Source organism: Cupressus sempervirens, chromosome 2 (genome assembly GCF_028749045.1).
Source record: "Cupressus sempervirens isolate cs-2001-9-10 chromosome 2, ASM2874904v1, whole genome shotgun sequence".
Lineage (NCBI taxonomy): Eukaryota > Viridiplantae > Streptophyta > Pinopsida > Cupressales > Cupressaceae > Cupressus > Cupressus sempervirens.
In genome coordinates, this window is record NC_143119.1 from 19,482,235 (window position 1) to 19,504,675 (window position 22,441).

The following is a 22,441-nucleotide window of genomic DNA, read 5'->3' on the forward strand; positions in this document are numbered from 1 at the left end:
CACTAAGTGATCCTATGAGGTATGCAACCCTTCTAGCATTTATCATTACATCCTCATCACAATTGACCCATCAAATGTACTAATTTTCACTATAACTAATACCTGGTGACATTAGGTTAGTCATTTGTTTTCCAATGCTTGTTAATAAATTTTGTATCCATACTCAATTAAATTGTACATTATAGTTTGGGTGGTGGAACAATGTAAATACCTTAAGAACAAGATATAAACCTAGTTTCATATTTAACTTTTTAATGAGTATTTTAATTACATAGTTAAATGCATAAGTGCAATCATGTCTTACGTGGCATATATACCTTTACATAACAATCTTCTACGTAAATCATCTCAATTTGAAGGTCATAAGTGAAACTCCCATATAGAATAACTAGTCATCGATGGTAATTAATCCTTAAGTGATTATCTAGATATCCTATATATGTCACTATTTCTATAACTAATATTGATAATGTTATCTACTTTTCAACCGATTCTATTATACCAACTAATAATAAATAATTCTATTATTATTATTATTTTAAAGCTTACTTACAATATCCATCACTCGACTCATTAACGAAACACATGAGAATTTTACTAATCCTTATACTCTATAACCATAATGACTTGAATTAATTGAACCTCTTAATTAATCAACTAAATAATTAAATTATGAAAGATTTCCTAATTACAATTCCTAGCTACTTAATGCAATCCCACTATCACATCCTATCATGCTTATACCCCATAACTTTAGGGCCCATTTGGCAAGCAGAATACAAGCAGAATAGGCATACGTAAATTCCAAAAAAATTGAATTGCTTGTTTGGATGCACCAAAATGAAATTGGAATATGAAGTAAAAATGGAATACATATTCCATTTTTGGCCCAAAAATGGGGTTTTGCAATTCCACCTAAATAGGTGTTATTGGAATACATATTCCTATTCCTTTCTTTTTAATTTTAGAAAACATAAATTTTGGAGTCCAAAAATTCCCATCATATATTGGTTGAACCAAATGAGAATAGGAATACGTAGCCCCATTTTCTATTCTGGAATACGTATTCCTATTCCTGTAGCCAAATGGACCTTAATCACTTCTACCATTTGTTAATGACCCTACAATATTTACTAACCCTTAACATTTTAAATTTCTCAACATCCAATACTAACTAATACATTTCAAATCTTACACAATTACTATCCTATCTAAATTGCTTAATCATCTAGTTGTATTAATCTTAACTAACGCCCAACTAACAAATTAATTTAATAACAAACTAATTTTCTAACACTAACATATCCTAACCCCATACATACATTCCTACAATACTCACTAACACCCATCCTTTTAACATACTATTAATAATACTATTCATACTATGTACACGTCTCCCCTTACCTAGTACCTATAACCATGTTTTTTGACCTTTTTAAAACATCTACCATGTTTCAAATCATGTGCCCATGATACCATAGAATCAATTTGGTTGCTTTTCTAGGGTTTTCTTGCTACATGCGAACTTTCAATTTTTTTTGTGTATGGCCCTTCACCTACACTCCCCTTCTATCGACACTTGTCATACTGCATTTACTGTGAGAACTTTAGGTTAGGATATAATGGCTCCGGCTAGTGGTAAACTAGTTTTTTCTAGTGTTTACACTACTACTTTGAATTGCCATGGTGCCGCCATCGAACAAACGCCTATGCAAGTTTGTCTTGAAGGTTTTCCATGAGGTAATCCTGATATTATCCTTCCTTTGCAAGAATTTGATGCTGCATGTGACTGGTTAGAACAACATACCTTGATAGGGTATTTTGTTGGTAGGACTCCTCCTAAAGCTATGCTTAGAGAATGGGTCAACAAATGCTAGACTCCTCATGGAGTCTGCCTTGATGCTGTGCAAAACCTTACCAAAGGTTTCTTTTTATTTCACTTTGCTAACCCATCGCAAGTAGACTTAGTCTTTAATAATGGCCCTTGGTTTGTGCATTCCTCTTTGCTTGTTTTTCAGAAATGGTCCTGAGACTTCACTGTCTTGGATGATAAAAAGCTTAGGGTTCTTGTATGGGTCAAATTCCCATGTCTACCCTTGCCCTGCTGGCCTTTCATTGAGTCTTTTTCCCAAGCCCTTGGAAAAGTTGCTACCAAAGAGCCTGAGAAATTTTTTAGTGCCCGCCCTCAGCGGTGTGTTTGCATTGAAGTTGATCTTTCCAAAGATCTCGAGGATTCGGTGGAAATCTAGATTGGAACTCAAACCTTCTCATAGAAGGTGCTTTACTTGAACCTATCTAACACTTGTTATAGGTGCCAGTCTACAGAACACAAGATCAAGGATTGCCCTTTGGCTACGCCTAGGGTCAAACCCTAACCTAAAGTGGTGCTTGTCAAATAGGCCAAAGGAAAAAAAGAAGAATGGGTTACTATTGGGTACAAGGGAAAGCCTGCCTTGAATCCCTTGGCCCCTAAGACATCCTATGCAATGGTTACTATGATTCCTCCTACTTCTATAGAAGTGTCAATGCCTGGTAGTGTGGAGACGCCAGCGGCTTCCATTGCACTTGTTCTAGGGGCTTTGCAGGTTTTAAACCCTGCTGGTTCACAAGGGATAAAGGTGACCGCCAGGGCCTCACCCTTAGCTAGGGCTCATACTCCTCTTGTAGTCTCTTCCATAGTGCCACCAATAGCAAGATGTTCATACAGTCCTCCTAGACGTGCAAAGATATCAGGGGTAAAATGACAGGCTATAAGTCGAGAGGATTTCCCATTTGACTTCCACCGGATTCCTACCTTTTTGTAGAATAGCTACTCCTCTCTGGAGGATGAGGATGATATTTAAGAGTTATCATGAACTTCCTCTCAGGGAATGTTTCAGGTCTTAGAGACCTCCCCAGAAAGTTCTATGTTTGGGATACCCGTCATAGACTTGGGAATTTAGATTTTCTTTGCCTGCAAGAAGTCAAGATTTTTGGTTTCATGCTCTTTGCTACATGTCACGTCATTTGGCAGGATAGCATTATGTTTTCTTCTCAGCATGAAGCTGGCCGAGGTGGTGTAGTTACTCTCTTGTCACCTTGCCTTCATTTTGCTATTATCTCACACGATTCTGACCCCACACACTGTATTATTTGGCTTTTTCTTTCCATTAACAATCATTCTTTTGGAGTCATTAATGTTTATGCCTCCAATGATGTTGTGGAAAGGGCACAAATGTGGGTTTCTCTTGCTGACAACTTGCTGCCAGCTACTTGGGTCCTATGTGGGGACTTCAATATGGTTGAAGTGGCCTATGACAAAGATGGCATTCTTCCTTTTCATTGGACAGCTAGGGAAAGAGAAGCTTGGTTTTACATGCGACATAAATTGGGCCTTTTTGATCCCAATACAAATTGTGACCATGATAGTGGGGCCTGACACACTTGGTCCAATTTTTGAGCTAGTCCTGACCACATTTTGAAATGTCTTGATCGTGCTATGATCTCGACGCAATCTTTTTTTCCCTTTTCTGAAGATCGTGATTTACCTATCATTCCCCTAATAGATGTGAAGTTATCAGACCACTATCCCATTTATTTTGGAATTTCTTGGCAAATAGCTATCCCCAAGGTGGCCAAATCTCAATTCTTCCTCAACATGTCTGTGCTATTGCATGCTTCCACCATCTCCCACATCCAATGTGTCTAGAATTTAGAGCCATGTTCGCATTCCCATCGAGGTTGGATTCAATGGTGGAATGATGCCATTACTAGAACAACTCAATTTTTGTGCATCTTTAGGCATTTAATGGCAATCTTTAGAAAATGGTCTTATGAAGCCAACACCCTTGCCCTCAAAAAAGCCTCTAAAGCTCTCACCTTCAACCCCTTTGATGTGGATTTACAAATAAAACTTGCCAAGCTTCGCCATGATAAGCAAATTCCTGATAACTATGCTGCTTGAGGAGCCCAAATCAAAGCCCGTCTCCACTAGTTGGAGGTTGGCGACAAAGCCTCGAAGGAGTTCTTCCAGGCTCTTTGAGCCTGTCATACCAATGTTGGGATTAAAAAGATAAAATAGGGAACTGATGTTCTTTCCAGTCTACCCAACATCCTACAAGCATTTGTTCTTCACTATAAGAATGTCTTTGCTTCGTAGGGAAATTTGGTTGCTCAGGAGGAGGCTCTCAGAAAGTGTATTATTGTTACTCCAAACCACCTCGTGATTGAGCAATGTGCTTTTTGTGAGCAACTTCTTTCCCTCTGAGACCTTAAAGAGGCAGTTTACTCCATGGTGGATGATAAATCCCCTGGGTGTGATGGATTTCCTTATGAATTTTACAAACATCTTTGGGAGCAAATTGGTCCTGATCTGCACAAAGTCTATCTTGAAGTATATCATTCTAAAAGCTTAGGAGCGATCATAAAAAAAGGCAATATTAAATTCATACCTAAAGTTGGTGATCCTAAGGACATATGTAACTGGAGGCCCATCACCCTCTAGAATGTGCCTTATAAGATCATTGCCAAGGTGCTCTCTCTCAAAATCTGCAATATGCTAACTTTAATTGTGCAGCCTCAACAAACTGGCTTCATCAAATCCAGATATATTCTTGACAACATCATTGCTGTCTGGGAAGGTATGGAATGGGCTCATAAGTCCAAGTAGCAGGCTATCTTTTTAAAGATAGATTTTGCTAAAGCCTATGATCACATTGAATGGCCTTTCATTTTGGCTATGCTTTAGGCTCTAGGTTTTGGTCCCAATTTCCTTCAGTGTGTGGAGATGCTCTTTAGTGATGTTAATGCTTGCATCACCATCAATAATTTGTAATCTAAAGCTTTTGGACTTTTTCACTCCATCAGGCAAGGTTGTCCACTAGCTCCAGCACTTTATGTCCTTGTTGTTGATGGTTTTGGTTATTTACTTGCTCACTCTATGTCTTCAGGACTGGTCCATGGCATTTCCTTGCCTGATTCTTCATCCCAATTAGTCAATGGTCATTTTTCTAATGATTCTTTTCTTTTTCTCCTTGAAGATGAAGAAAACATCAAAAATTCTTTAAATTGTCTAGACACTTTTTGTTAAGCCTCTGGCTCTGCCATTCAATGGCATAAAATGCTCTGTTACTACCAGTCTTTCTTGCCAGCTCCACCTTGTCTTAGCCAGTTTCAATGGAAATGGGTTACTCATGGAGAAATCTTCTGCTTTCTTAGCATTCCCTTTGCTTTCTAGGCTTCCCCTGTGGAACTTTGGAATGTTGTGCTTACAAAGATTAGCAAAAAGCTTGATTATTGGATCACTAAGCCACTTTATTTTGCTGGTAAATTCCAAATTTGTTCTAAGATTCTGGCTGCCACCCATGTGTACTATTCTTCCTATTGGGCTCCCTCCAAAGCTTCCTATCTCAAACTAGAACATTTACTCAGAGATTTTCTTTGGGCTTCTGGTTCTGACCATCATGGTTTTCAAAGAGTTGCTTGGGATTTCTATTGTCTCCCAAGGGAATCTGGGTATTTTAGCCTACTTTCCACTCGAAAGTAGGGCCTTGCCCTCTATGCTGAATGGATTATTAGAGCTATTTCTGGAGATGAAGCCTAGAAGATACTTGTAAGGCATTTTATTTCTTCTGGCTTCCTTGTTAATATATTAGCATGGAAGGGGATTGATTTTTAGACCCTTCTCACTATGCATGAACTAGTGGTCATATAGGGCTCTTTTCTTATAAAGAGCATTTGGAAAGCCTGGGAAGCTGTTAAACCTTGGCTTCATTGGGATGGTGATGAGTTTCATAGTGGGCTATCCTTAAATCAACAGATGATTTGGTGGTCTCCCATGTTTTCCATCCAGGGTACTCCTCTTGCCAAGACTCAAGGTGCCAGTGCTCTGCGTTTCTTTAAATGTGGCATCCGCACTACCAAGGATATTTTTTCAAGAGTCACCATGAATTTCAGGTCATGGGAGGATATGCAAGTTCAATACTGCCTTGTTAGTTCTGATCGCTAGACTTGTGCCCTTCTATTGTCTTCCATCCCTGTGCACTTAGTTTACAAAGTGAGGATTCAGTCTATTCATCCTTGGTGGCATGATTGGAAGTGGTATCTTGCCACTCCATTTGCCAATTATAAGCCCAATATGGGGTACAGATGGCTTCCGCCCCACCTTCTAATGGTGGACACGCTTAATCAATGGTGGCATTTGCAATCTTCACTTTCTCAATGGAGAAAACATTTCGACACCATTTGGAGTGCCATTACAAAACCTAAGATTGCCCACTTTGCTTGGTGCCTTTCCCTCCAAGGTCTTCCCCTGGGGCCTTGGATCAAGCACATTGGGGTTCCTGATCCTAGATGCCCCTTCTGTGGTCAACCTGAGTCCTTTTTGCATATTTTTTGATTTTGCAAGTGTGCTCAGGATTATTGGCACTGGATTCATGATTTTTTCAAGCCTTTCAGGCCCGAACCTTTTTCATGGCACATGATCTTGATGGGTGATTCCCCCAGAATTCCTCAGAAGTTCTCCCAAATTTGGCATACCTTTAGGATGGAAATTTTTTTTTCTCTGTGGAAAGATAGGAATGCAGTTTTATTCACTCATAGTTTTTTGGATGTTAACATTGCAATGTACACTAAGGCATGCATTTGTAACAATGTCATTATGCAAATACAGGTGCAAGCTAATAAAGTTTCCTTGGAAGTTGTGCACTTACAGGAATTGTTAAATAATTGGGGCAATGCTCCATGCACCATTGCTAGAGTGCCTCCAGATCCCTCAGTTGATGCCTCTTTGTCTCCTAGTTGCCATTCCTGATGCCAGTCCTCTAGCCACCATTCACACACACTGCACTCCTAGGGTCCCCGCCAGCACTCTCCCAGCGGTGGACATGGTGGTTGGAGGCACCACTCTGCTTCCCCACCACATGGTGGTTTTGGCTGGTCCCTGGTTGCTCCCCCTAGGTGGGCTTCTGGCCGGTCCATGACTCCTCCCCTTGGATGGGCGCACTCTAGCAAGTTTCCTCGGCTAGCCTTGGAAATTTCTCCTCCATGGCTAGACATGAAGGATGCAGAGACTGTGACTACCCCAAATCCTACTGATGCTGCTGATGGCTGGACTGTTCCCAGTCCACCCCACAATCCCACTGATGCATGGGGATTTCCTAATAAAGATGATCCTCCTCCCTCTGCGAGTACTACCTTGGCAGCCTCAGGTTGTTAAAAAGTTTTTTTTTTGATGAATAGTTAATAGTTTTTGGCTGAGGCCATGTTGTTTTTTTCGGCTTCGGCCGTGTGAACTCATTCATGGGGTGATCTTGTATCCCCCGACCCCTTTTTTTTTGAATTGTAATCTTAGTAAATTTTATTAATTGAAAAGGACTATTCATCAAAATCATGTGCCCATCTCCAATAATGACTCCACCTCCTTCTAGTTGACTAAGGTACTACCTAGGGTGGGCAGCTTGTTTTAAGGGGGTCAAAAATTTAATCATTGACTTATGTTATGTTTTGGATAGTACAAAAAGTGCTTAGAAGTTGGGGAATGTGTGGGAGATGAGATGGGAAGGTGGGGCCCTTCCTCCCTCTTCCACATTAAATTAAAATTAAAATTATTTATTTTTATATCATTTACACATTAAAGGTCACCTAGGGCAGCAATTCTTTTGACCTTTTTTAAAATATTTTTCAATGTTTATTATTTTATTATTTAATGCCTCAATCAACCACTTGTCTCACCCTCACTTGGGATTGCCTTTATAATCTTTTCTAACTTCCTAATTTATTTGATAGTGACATGTACTTTGGGTGATTTTTTTCCTAGGATTATTTAATTGTGCTATGTCCTCCTTCCTTGTTATCTAGGTATTCTATTATTTTTATTTTATTTTATTTAAAAGATACTATAGTATATTCTCTAATTATTTTATTGGTCCGTAATAGCTGAGTGTTATATTTCACTTCTCCATACAAATTCCAAAAAGTTGGATTGGCACCTACAAAAAGTTTATTTCATAACACTTATATATTTATGTTATCTACTTGATTTTTTTCTTCTTCTTCTATACTCTAGGGAACCCATAATAAGTAATTACAATGATACATTAGGGGTTAATAGATATGTTATGACAGTCTAATTTTAATGGTCTTATTGATTCATTTGAACAATATCTCCATACAAAATCATATATAAAGAACATGATAGAAGTCTTATATGAACAAAATGATTATTCTTATCTTTCTTATAATAAAAATGGTAAACCATTTTCTCAAGATCTAACATTGTATTCACATGCAAGGATCCATTTCAATGATGGAGATACACTTATTATTCAAGAGAGTTGAAATGATGATATCATTCCATGAAACTAGTTTTTTCTAATATGGCTATTCCTACATGAAACTTAAATTCAATCTTGCAATCTACATACAAGTATAGGAGCTCAATAACTTTAGGGACCAAGATAACTTAACTACCTACACACAATGCATGCTTCCTCCAATAATTCTTACAATACACAAAAGGTGGTGAAATATTCATAGTATAACAACACAATGGAAATGCTATTCACTAACATAGATGTTTCACCATATCTCCTTGTCAATGAGAAGTAATAACACTACTCTTGCAAAAGATTTAAATGCCCACAACAAGATGGATTTTTCTTATAGCCTCAATTCAAATACAACAAAGAATGCCTTCATCTCCTATGCATATGGTAAGACAAAAGGAGCTCCAAGTTTCAAGATCATCCAATAAGGACTTGCAAATTAGAGATAAAAATGATGAACCATAGAGGCTCACCTCCCAACCTAGGCCTCAAGAGGCCACCCCTGCGCTAGGGGAAACAAGGTTCAACCAGGATACATTCAAACAACATCACAATAACAAGAATCAACATGAATATCACAATTTAAGAACACATTTCTAATCCCCAACCAAGGCTTGCACAATGATTCACAGGTAGAACCATAAACATTGGGTGAAGGTGGGCTCTTCAAGGAGGAGAATGCCATATCCTTGTGAAACAACAAATCTTGCAATTTCAATATTTCAATAATGCTTCCAAGAAGCATGCCACAACAAGGCTATCAATAACACATGCCTCAACAAGGCTATCAATACCACATGCCTCAACAAGGCTATCAACAGTTACTCCTCTTCACATATCCTCGATTATACCTCCCATAGAATATTAGAAAGGCATACGGTTTCAATGGAGCCTATACTCCATGAAAACTATCCCCTCTCCAGTTAAGGATTTCTCAACTCCAATGAAAAGCCCAACTAACCCCTTCACCCCAAGGCTTCTCTTCCCTCCCAAGGGTGAGTGAAGCCTTCACACCCAACACAACATACAATACACCACCACAAAATCAAGAAATAAAATCAAGTGCAAGTAAATCCAACATGCTTATTTACATACACAACAACTACTACATATCAAATGCAAACACATACATCTTACAAGAACATTCTTCCAATTTCCTTCTTTTAACTTTCATAAGATGAGAGAGAACATGGTATGAAGCACTAAAATCTTTCCAAGCTAGGGTTATGAAAAATGGTGATGGAGAGCTTCCCTTCTTTTCTTCCAAGTTTCTTCCTTTAAACCCTAAGTGTCTCTACAACTAGAGAGTGGGTGAACGACCACTAATTTTGGCACAATCTCCCTAAAAGGACCTCTACTTCCATCCCCACCTACCCCTCTTACACCCTTCTACCTTTCTACTTATAGGAACTTAACCAAGTGGTGGGATGAGGAAAGAAGTCATGTGACACTTTGATTTTCGAATTGGCCTGAAAATGACTAGTTTAGAGGGTCTCCTAAGTCCCCTAGACCAACTTATGGTTAGATTTAGACCCCCAACCTATACTATTACCATGTGGGTGACTTATTTTCACAAAAAATAACACTTGGAAATCACTTTTAGGCTCTCTAAAGTTCCTACCAAGTTTGAATTCGAATTCCAACAAGATGGTGACTCCTCCTAACACTCTCTGAAGTGGGTTGACTGAATTTCATAATGGGTTTAAGTTTAGGTTAGGTGACTTCATGCCAAGGCCCTATATGACATGTCATTTACACATAAACAACACAAGTGTCAAATGACACACACGTTAAAATAATTTAGACATCATGATGACATGTCTCTAACTAATCATGATCTTTAAATTAATTACACCCATGCACAAGCATGTTATGAATTAATTACACCCATGCACAAGCACATTATGAAATAAACACAATACAATGAGGTTTTGAATCTTCCAAAGATTCACATCAGCTTTACCATGTTCACATTGGTTTAAACCTTATTTCCCCAAATAATTTCCATGGTTCAACTTTCCTACACACTTAACTTAACCATCAGTAGCCCAATGAAATATTATAGAAATATATACAAATAAGTGCAAAATGATTAAATATCACATAATTTGCATTAACATGTACACTTAATTTTCATTTAATCATTCCCATAAAATATTCAAAACATTGCAATATCAAAATATGTGTATCAACATTTATCTTTCTTAACATAAGAAAATTACCGTTCTAAACTCTATCATCATACTTATAATCATGAAACATTGAAGTAATATCTACTCAATCATTAAATCTTATAAAATGGATCTTTATATATATCTCCTAAGTGAAAATCACTAATATGCAAACTTTTTAACTAGTATCCTTTCAATCAAGTTAAACATAGTGACATTCCTAATAGTATCCCTTTATCACATTATGAGGGGTTTGTGTGTGAGTTTCTAGGGTTAATTCCTCAAACTATCAGAATGCTTCCATAATTATGTCATCATAATTTAAAACCAAATTCTGAATGTAACCATCTATCTTGTTGTCTTTATAACCTACATTCATTGTTGTTCTCACTAGAGTAAATGTTAATTTATCTTTCCTAATTGCCTTATAGATCATACCTTGAATCTCGTGACTAGGTTCTCGACTTGAACATGTTGAGTTTCATTTTCATGTGGTCCTATCTTATCTACCTAACATTGTTGAATTGGTATTAGACTTCTTATAATTGAAATCTACATCAGTCTCTAATAGGGTCTCATAAATCATTATTAGTAATGAAAATTTTAATCAATACCTTTTTAACTCCTAATCATATTTATTTCATCAAGATCTACAATAGGGTACTAGTGTCAGCCTTACATAGAGTGGGGGAGAGTTAGCAGGGGGAGGGGGAGAGAGAGAGAGAGAGAGAGAGAGAGAGAGAGAGAGAGAGAGAGAGAGAGAGAGAGAGAGAGAGAGAGAGAGAGAGAGAGAGAGAGAGAGAGAGAGAGAGAGAGATAATAAATAAGATATAGAGAGAACTAGAGAGGATAGGATGGGGAGAGATGGACAAAGATAGTTCACGATGTACATCTGCATAATATAAAAATAATGTTGTGCTCATTTCTCATGATTTACATATAGATGATAGATAGGGCCAACATATGATATTTCTATAGTTTGCAATTATTCATCTTTTACATCATATAGGATCATAATATGGAGGTTAGGCTTAACCAACACACTTGAAGTGTTGACTACTCCAATAGTTAGTGTGGGCCCAGTTGTGACTTGTCCCACTCCTTAGTTTGCCATTAATAGAAGTTGTTTGATGGATCTGCACAAATTCATAATTTAAAACTACTTTTCTTCCCACCCACTTGAGCATGGGTCATGTCACTCCCTTTCTGAAAATAATTTTGTTAGATGTTGCTCTCTTCCACTTGCTTTCATTTCTCTTTCTTTTGTGAAAGCAAAACCTCATTCAAGACTGCAATCTTTGCCAATAGAATGTGGAAGCAAGGAGATGTGAACTATTTTGCACAATACAAACCCCAAAGAGATATGCATTCACATGATGCTTAGTTACAAGATATTCCCAAAAATACTTATTTCAAAGGCTTCCAAAATATTCTAGAAAATTCAATCAGAAGGTGTGAATGCAGACTCTAAAACTTTTTCTAGAGTCTCCACTATCGGTGTTGAATGGGAGACATGGAATAGGGTATGAATATCTGAAAAGACATCAAAGAGAGGGATTTTGTTAAATTTTGTTGTTGCAACTACTTAGATATATATATCTATGTAAAACATGGAATTATATAGAGGACTTGCAAACTTTGTGACAATGTACCACAATGAAATTTGGTCTTACAAAAAGCTATGATTGTAGGATATGAACAAAAGGAGATTGTTGACAATATTGATAAACTTCTAGAGTAAATACATTGGTAGTAGTAATGCTAGTCATCTCTTATGATGAAACACTAGGAGTTTTTTTCCTTCCTTGACATTATCCTATTTTCTAAATCTATTCTCTATTATTCAATCTTTCATTTAATTGTAGCATGTTTGTCTACTTGAGCAAAGTCCTTTCTCTGCCTACTTCTTGACTATTGAATATTTAAGAAATAACTTAATAATATCTATTATTAACTTCATATTCTTAGTCTTGTTTTCTTTTTTATCTGCCAATTAATATAAACTCTTATTTAATTAATAATATACTAATTAATATGAATTCTTATTTAATTAAGAATTTACTAATTAATTTGAACTCTCCAAAAAATTATTTACTTTGAAATATAGGAGGAGACACTTTATTCATGAAGTTTATGTTGTCAAAATATCTTTCTAATTTGAATAATCTAATCTATTTTCAATTTTCTTCACTTTTTTCTTAACTTGTCTAATCTTAAAATAAGTCTTATCTATTATCTCAAAACAGTTCTTGAAAAAATCTAAAAATTGATAACCTCTTTGTTTCTATTTCTTATTATTATTTCCTTTTCACCAATTAATAACTTATTTACTTTCCCTCTTTTTAATTCTTCTTCTTCCTTATAATAACCACATTCATAAGTAAAACTTGCTTATTTACATTATTGTATTATATTCTTTTACTAGCTTTATCATTTTAGTCAAATTTTATATATAGTTATAATTGATGTTAGAAATAATTTTATTTATTTAATATTCATGAATGCCATGTACATTGAGGATATGTGTACATGTCATACTAGTGGGTTTCAATTAGTTGTATTCCTCTTGATATACTCTCTTAATGCTTCTTGCCCTTTTGGCCATTTCCATTATTGTTTTTCATGCCAAGATTGTGTCAACATTATTTCCTCTTCCTTCTTTTCAATCATGATCATCAAGTCAACTTTAAACTGTACTATGATTTCAATATTATTTTTTAATTTCTTACTATCAAATTTTGTATAAATATTGAATTGGTTTAATTTGTTGATCTTTAGCTCCTATCTTTTTAATACCTTCATTTATTACCTAGAGTAGTTCAAGAAACTTAACACTAACATAAGTTTTCCTATTTATACTTCAAATTAATTGCATCTTATTTTATATTCAAGCATAAAAATTTTACACCTATGTGCCTTCTAGTGCTCTCATATTCTTTCTTTGTTAGTCTCCAATAGATTTGTCTCTTTATTTTTCAATTTAACAGGAATAAACCCAAATACATTTTAGAATTTTGGCTTTCACATGGACATCATGGCTAAATTGAAGAGTCTCTTTCAATTGCTAATGTGATTCATCAGACTAAGGACATGGATATGTTGGAAGCATGAATGCTGATGATATTCTTATAGGGGAGTATTATAAATATGTTACTATGATGATATGTTACATTAATGAATGAGTTTGTCATTGATGTCAACATAGCAGTTTTATGTGGTATCTAATAGAAGTATTCTCACTATTTGAGGTTATGGGAGATAATTTTGAGTATCTAGTATATTTAGTTAACATCAGATGAAAAAATGACAAGTCTAGAAGAACTTATGTAAGTTTTGGTGATGTTTGTTCTGAGAGAGTTTATAGAGGCATGTTCTGGTAAACTTGTTATATCTCTTAGAAAAATTGTTATTCTAAGAATCAAGGTTGAGGATGTGAAGAAGACATGTTGGTGATGATGTGGCTATGTTCAATCATCATAATATGACATGTATGAAAAGATATTCAAGTTGCAAGGTGGAAGATTAATGTTATTGCTAAGTGTAACTTGTTCTTAATGTGGTCTTATAATGATTAATTAAGAAGGTCTAATAGCCAACTTAGGGAATTCTTTTATGGACTCGGTATAAAGGAAGGAAATTTTTCTTTATCAAGTATGTCATGATGAAGTGATTGTAAGTATAAGAGAGAGAAAAATTTAAAGCAGAGTGGAAGTGAAGGAAACTTCATTACCGAGGTTTTGTTGAGTGATCTAAGGTTTGTGACCTAATCTACAAGGTTTGATAGTGATTGGTTTGGTTGATAGAAAAAAGGAAAGAAGAACATAATATTAAATTTCATATTTGAGCAATGAGCTCTTCTTGTAGTTGAAATTGGATGTTTGGGTAGTGGGCTATTGTTGCATACATTGTACTACAACTCCTAACACGGGTGCCACAACTCCTAATAGGGCTAGAATCTCCTAATAGGGCTTCAAAGTCTCCTAATAGGCACTCATATTTACTTAATGCTATAATAGACTCCTAACAAGGTCCATCCTCTAACAAGGAACTTATATATTAGTATATCATCTTATGGGTGTCATTCCCACTAAGGTTTTCCCTCTGATCAAGGGTTTTCCTAGTTAACATATCTAGTGTAATTGTCTATGTGCATCTTATTATGGTTTTTATTTTCTTTGGTTGAATGGTTAAGTTTTTTTAAAGAAGATAAAAAAATTTATTGTTGGATAATTGATTCAGCCCCCGCACCCCCCACCCCCCACCCTCTCAGTTATCTTAGTGGAATATTGTTTCTAAAAATTGGTATCAAAGCATCAAGTTCTTGAAGATAATGTTTAAAAACTTTGGGAGATCCATGGTGAGCATGTTTAGGAAAGATAGTCTGAATTTTGATGGAACAAATTATGACAACTAGAAAGAAAATATAAAGACATATCTATTGTGTATGGGTTCAGGATATTGGATCTTGACAAAACTAGAAAAAATAATAATTGATGCAAAGGATTTGGAAACTTGTACGAAGGAAAAAATAGATCTTTTATGTGTGACATGAGAGGTAGAGAAGCCCTATTTATTGTACTTCCTAAAATTGAACACAATTAGATAAAGTGACTTGCTACTTCACACTTGATTTGGAAAGCTTTTGAAACTAGTTTGGAAGGTGATGAACATTCTAAGAAATTGAGATTGGATTTCTGCATTTCAAGATGCTAAAGTGATGGAAGATGAATCTGTAAGAACATTTGTAGGCAAAAGAAGATGATGAGGTTATATGGAAGATATTGAAGAGCTTAACACCACCATTTAAGCTAGCAACTCAAATGATACAATTGTTGATATCGTGTACCAAATATTTCATAAAGGAGACATTTCTTGGAAGACTTGAATCAATTAAGAATGAGCTTAGAAAGTCTAGAGAAATTAAAAAAACATAAACAACTTTTAGTGCCTTGAATATTCAACCTAGTTTATCAAGGAGCACAAGTGCTAGAGGAGATTTTGCTAGTAGCAACAAATCTGAGGAGGACAAAAATATTAAAGAAGGAGTAGCCCTTCTGGTAAGAAGAGAAAATGGAGGTAAGAAAATCTTTAAATGTTGGACTTTTGATGAATATGGTCATTATGCATCTAAGTGTCCTAAAAGAGAGAAAAAAGTATAAAGGAAATTACAAACCTTGAAAAGATAGAGAGTGTTTGTACACAAATGAAGAAAATGATTCTAATGAACAAGCAATAAGTGCTAGTGATGATGAAATTGGAATCATGGTAATTAAAGAAGAAAGTCTAGAGGAAGTAGCTTTGGTGTCATAGGTTGAAAATAAATCTAATTGGATAATTCATAGTGGTTGTTCACATCATATGATTGGTGATATGAATAAGTTTGTTGACTTCAAAAGCCAAGATGGAGGCATTGTCAATGTTGGAAATAATATAGCATGCCAAGTTAAAGGTATTGGATCTATAACTCTTGATGGTAAAATGAACAATAAGGATGTATATTTTGTTAATGGTTTGAAGCACAATCTTTTGACTATTGGAAAACTAGTGGAAAAAGGTTATTAGTTGCAATTCACAAAGAAGACATGCATGATCAACAAGCTATATGTGATGAGACTTCTAATATGTGATTAGAAGAATACAAAGTACAATAAACAATAAGAAAGATGTTTCTGTATCTATCTCTTTGTATATATACAATTCATTATATATTGTATGTTTGGGCAATGGGCTCATCTTTCATATATTGAAATTGTAATACTAACTCCTCTTTTTATCTAATATCCCCCTTTCTATACATTTCCCCCTTTTTTGACACTTATGTCATGGGTGGTACACTCATAGTGTTTTTATCCATAAATGTTTTATGGATCCTCATTATGTTCTCTAGTGTTGCATACTACCTCTAACTATGCAAAAAGGTAAACTAAGCCATCATGAGTAGAAAGATGAGAATATTTCTTCATCAAAGTCCTAGCATAAGCTAGTTCCTTATGCAAAACTTCCATGTTTTTAGGTCAACATGGATTGGGTACTAATTAAGGTAGCCCTTATGTTTGCATCTTGTGAATGTAACTCAGCTAATTGACCTTGAGTAGATAGTAACCTTTGGAAATGAGCTTGGCTTTGAACAAGAGATAACTTAAGAGTATTACCTATTGTTTGTATATCTCCTTGTAGTTTGTTAATATCCCTCTATACTTCTTGTGTAAATAAATTCACATCAAATAACTTGGTGTAAAGAAAGAATATGTTCTCCAACACCTTCACACTCTCCATCTTAGGTTCTAGATCAAGTTGTTATAGTGCAGTGGCAATAGATATCTTCTCAAGTACTTTAGTGTGAATTTTTTTTTAGAAAATTCCAAGAGTTTAGTATTAAAATCCAAGTCTTCATCACTTATCTTGTCAAGAATATTTACCAGTTGCTCAATAATAGGTATATCTTCATTAGAGGTTGGGAGGCTAAAAGCATCAAGAAATATGTCTTTGATATCATGAAGCAATTACTTTTACTTATGTTCCCTTCTTAGCAACTCTTATAATTTCTTCCTCTGTAGAGCTTCCTATGTAATGCTCATTTTCTCAATGGTTATTGTGTTAAGGTCAAGTTTGGGTAGTTCAATCACCTCATCAAGACTCACATCTCCATAAGATATTTCATTTGAGCTTTTGGATGTTTCTGCACTTGGACTTGATATCTGTAATGGTGTGGCATGAGTGATTAGCCTCTAAAGGGCTTGACTACTAGTAGCAATAACAGAAACTAGTGGGGTAACTAGAGTCAATATGGCTACTTGTTCCTCTAGTGTAGAAGTAAACTTTAACTCTTCAAAATTATCTTCTTGACTCTCCTCCTTTTGTTCTTCACTTGGTGTCCATGGAGTCGGTGCAAGAATAGCTTCCTAACCTAGTTTTACTTCTATTCCATCCTTCTCAACTATAACTAAGGCTTGCTTAGTTATAATGAGTGGAATTATAGGTAATGCAACTAGTGTTGTAGTAGAAACACCTTGTTGTGTAGTGCTTGTAGTTTGTTCTTCTATAACTTTTACCTTTATAGATGGAGGGGGCACACTAGATGTGTCAATTTTCTTCTCCCCTTCTGATGCCACTTCATCCTTTTCAATTTCATCTATTCTTTCCAATATAGGATTTGTGCACAATTGAGCTACAGTGGTGGATTACTTTAAAAATTTCTTCAAATCATCATTAGTTAGAGGATTGATGTTCTGAGTAGAATTGTCAAGAATATCCTTGATTTTTAGTAAGTCTTACTGGCTCACTTGGTCTATGTGTGGGGGGCTATTACTCGGTACTTATACATCTTGTAAACATTGTTCATCATGTTGCTCTTCTTCAACTATGGCCTCTTCTTCTTCTACTTCCTTAGTGCCTCCAACACTACCATCCTTAATTAAATCCTCTTGTGAAGTCTATGCTACTGGTTTCTCACCTTGCTTAGGATCTTGCAAATCTTTCTCACCTTTCTATGTAATAGTAGGAACTTGGGTAACTGATAAATAGATTTCCAAATATATGTGCTCTTGGTTACCACATCTTTTATATTCTTTTTTAAACTTTAGAATGCTCTATATTTGGGAGTAAATTTTCCTTTGCGCAATTCCATGGCCTCATCAATCATCTATTTGGGAAATTTAGGCATGACTTAGCTAGATTGGTTTCTCTTATTTGTCTTTTAGTTTATAAACTGAATTACTATTTCTACTCAACTCAGTCATATAAGCTTTTAGGTAATGAGTTAGCAATTTCAATAGGTGTGGTCTTAAATGTAGCCATCATCTCATATATGGCTTCTTCCACCTTATTCATATCAACCTTTCCTTTTTATCAAACTCAACATGTGTGAAACCATATAAATCTTCATTATGCTTAATGTTATCACACAAGTTGTCTAAGTTAGAGGAAGGATTTTGGATTACCACTTTGAATTCACTCATGTCATCAGACTCACTTTTATCCTCACCTAACTTAGCCACTGGAGTGTACTTTCTCTTATATATTTTCTTTGCAAGCTAGCTCAGCTCTATTGAGGCTATAGTCCTTTTACCCTTTGGTTTTTTTCCTTCCTTCGCTTTCTTGGTGGTTACCTTGTGCTAGACCTAGTAGTAGGTACTACTAGCTTTTGTTGTGAAATCTTCACAAGCTTCTTGGGTTTCTCCACCTCTTTTTCTTTTCCATTCCTTTTCTTCTTCTTAACTAGTTTAGGTACTTCCTTAGCTTCTTCTTCCTTTATACCTTCTATATTTACTTCTTCATCCTCTTCTTTTCCTTGAGTGAGTGCCAATTGGGATTAGGCATGTTCTTCCTCTTCTCCCCCTTCGCCAAATCTCTCCTTTAGCTTCTTCACCAACTTATTTTTCTTCCTCATAACTAAAGTTGTCTTCAAGTATATGGTGATTCTTGACTTGGCTTCCTCATAAGTTCCAAATTAGGTGGCACTTTTATCAATTTTCTCTACCACTAGAGTTGTAATAGTTGCAAATGCCTCATCTACATTCACTTTATTTAGCAAGGGCTTCAACCATAAAACCCTAGGTATGGTTGCCTTTAAATATGTATGATCTACATCAATTAGAAAGAAAACACAATTGTAGTACTATTCTACTAGTGATATAGGTATTCTTAGTCTTTTCTTTATATATTTATTGAAATCTTCAAAGTAGCTTGTAATCATAGACTCAAAATCTTCTCCAAGCTTCTCTATAAGCTATGCAATCTAAATTATAGTAGGCCTATTTTTTTTCCACACCACTTTTTTAAATGTTGGAAAATTATTATGCACATATAAGAATATGAAAAATATTAAAGAACCAAACTTGCATGATGCATTCTTTGTTTCCTTATGGCCCCCAAGTTTTTAGATAGCTATTCAAGTTGTAACTCGAAAAGGTCATATGTGTGATCTTTCTTTACTATCTTATATCCCAAATCTACTACCATAAAAGATACACTATTCAATATGGTAGATTGAAAGACTTTGTGACCAATCACTCTTACTACAAAGGAAATTAGGGGGTATGAGATTGTGTCAATAGACATCCCTCTTTTATTCCATACTACACATGTACCTTTCTCAATTTTCTCCTTTGCATCATTTCACATTGTTTTAGGGTTTTCAAGGGTAGGATACCCTAATAATTGGTTTAATATCCTCTAAGTGATCTTGATAGGTCTATTATGATGTAGTGCAAGTTAGGAGAATCCCCAAAGGAGATGTCCTAGCCCCCAACAATATAACCACACAATGGAAACACAAAAAGAAGAAGCAACAATGAAAGATCTGATACCAAATTACAATAATTTGTTTATAAAATATAATTGATTACATGCCATATGCCTGGTTGTAAGGCCTTCTAGGTTAGGGCCAAATAAAAATAGAAATTACAAAATTAGTTCTACAAGATCCCTCAAGATCCAACCCAAACACTAATCCTAGCTAGTTTAGATATATAACATAACAACAATCTGAAAGAAATCACCAAGGAAATCTAAACTTGTGCTCACAAGCCCACCAAGCAATCTCCTTATTTCTAGTCATAGCCCTAGATCTATTCCAACTAATCTAGTATCCAAGCATCAACTACCTCTCATTTTATGCTTTATCCACACATTCACAACTCCATCACCATCCTGCTGTAAACTGCCTCACATTTAGTGCTCTATCCATAGACTCAGGAAAAAAATTCTATTCAGCTACTTGCCACTCCCAATTGCATGACTAAAAGACTCCACAAGACCCCCATCAATACCAATCTATGCCACAAATCAGCCCAAAATTCTAAAAACTAAATAAACCTAGCATTAAATACTTGAAGAGCCACAAGTTAGCCTCCAATAGCAATTAAATGTCTACAAATCAATATCCGAGAAAAATTGTGATATCTCATAGCTCTAATTGAATTAAAACTCATTCTTCAAAGTAAAGGTAGAAATTGAGGTCCTCTACAACCCATAAAATTCACAAAATCTTATTCGTTAAGAATATCTATGCATCCATTCTAAAAGTCATGCATAGTAGACTATCACACAAAATTGCAAGAAATCGATACTGTAGGAGCATTCCATATCTCTCAACTTGTAATGAATAAAAACTTGCACCCTTAATCAATGATAGTTCTCTAGGCCCTATTTAATTATTGAATTTTTCATCCTTGCATTCATTTCAAAAAATTAGTTACGCATCTCACAACAAGCATCTAGAAACCAGAAAAGCATAGTTCCAACAACAAGGTAAAAATAGTTCAAACTCAACTCAATCCATCCAATATCTATGAAATCATGAGGAAAGGTTCTCCAGTGTGTCTCCAACACATCCCTAACCATGAAAATTGTCACACCACCAAAATCCAATCTTGATGCTCCTGCATCACATTCTCCAACCAAATGTATTTGTCATGTATTCAGCTTAGAATAATGTGTATCTACTCTATCTTAAAAACTTGGGGAAAATCTAGGCCATGATTTAATCCTTTTCACTCCACAATTTTTTCCTCATCCCTCAATCCACCATTATCACACAGTCTATTATATGCATCTCTAATCTCCATATCTTCAACTTCTCCTATCTTTCTAGTATAATAACATTTGACATCTTGAATCATCAAAACCTTAAGTGGTATCATCGATAACATACCAGAAAGGTCTTCTTTATATACTATAGCTTAGAAGGGTGGTTTTCTAACATCATTACTTATCAATTAAAAATTAAAAACTCATTTTTCTTCATTCCTAACACTTGCAATAGAGCTATATATCATTTCAAGTAACTAGCATTTGTGAAAATTCAAACAACATAACTTGACACTAGTAAAATACCTTTCAAATCTAATGAATGACGATGAGTAGTAGCTGAATCCAATTCAAAAACAATTGAATCTTCTTTCTCAATTCACCTTTGTGCTCTTTGTGCTCTCTTTGATCTTCGATGAATACAAATTAGTCAAAAATTGACTATATAACCCTTGAAATTCGGCAATAAATGCTTACTATTTATAGTTGTAAATGTAGCTATCATAGGACTTTCAACTCACTCGTCATACACATTATTTCCACTATGCTTGGCTAACATAGCAAGCTTGGCCAATAATAAGATAATTCCATCACTCAGCAACAACTGAAATTTCTTTCATGCTCGGCAACAACTATGAAAATTTCCATGTTCAACAACAACATGCAAAATAACAAAACTACATATTTCTTCTAAATTCTAACCAATACATTGCATCTTACTTCATGCATATATAGTCTTTTCAGATCTTAGATTCTTGGAACTGATGTATAATATAACATTAAAATATCAGTCCCACACATACCTTTTGATTGCCTAGCTGAGGGTGATGTGATCACCTGATTCATTGGATGAAGTGACCTCATCTATACTTTATTTTCTCTCATCTACACCTTTACTTTCTCAACATCAACTTTCTCTTTTCCTTTATTGGATATGTTACTCAGAACAAGTGACCTTGTTGGATAGTTTTTGCTAATGTGACTAGTTTTCAAACAACTAAAGCATGTAGTCACACTTAACCATTTATTATAGTTGCCCCTTAAATGTGTTCTACTACAATTCTCAGTAACATGACCATACTCTTGACAATAGTGACAAATGTATCTTGTATTGTAATCCCAAACATATGAATTTCCATTATTATTTACCTTAACTTTCTTGCTTGATTGGCATTTAGGGTTGGATCTACATTCATATGCCTTGATTCCATATTTTTGATAGTTGTAATAACAACCTTCAAATGTTTGTGTGTTCATGATCTTGGTCCTACATTCATGTGTCAGATGTCCTTTCTTTTTGTAGGTGTAGCAGTTTCCTTTATATATTTTCTTAGGGCTTTGATTGGAAGTTTTTCTCCTATAGAAATTAGCTATATGACCTAATTTACCATAATTATGATAAGTGGGTTTAGTATTCTTACCTTTGTTACTCCTTTT

General features: G+C 35.2%; 1 protein-coding gene across 1 annotated transcript in view; it reads left to right on the forward strand.

The window, feature by feature from the left end:
• The first annotated feature begins 2,486 nt into the window (after window positions 1-2,486).
• Window positions 2,487-22,441, forward strand: part of LOC149570875 (RAN GTPase-activating protein 2-like) — a 50,279-nt gene continuing 30,324 nt past the window's right edge. Inside the window, exon 1 of the mRNA XM_089815651.1 lies at window positions 2,487-2,735. Coding sequence (XP_089671777.1) covers window positions 2,487-2,735 — 249 coding nt within the window. The remainder of the gene's footprint in view (window positions 2,736-22,441) is intronic.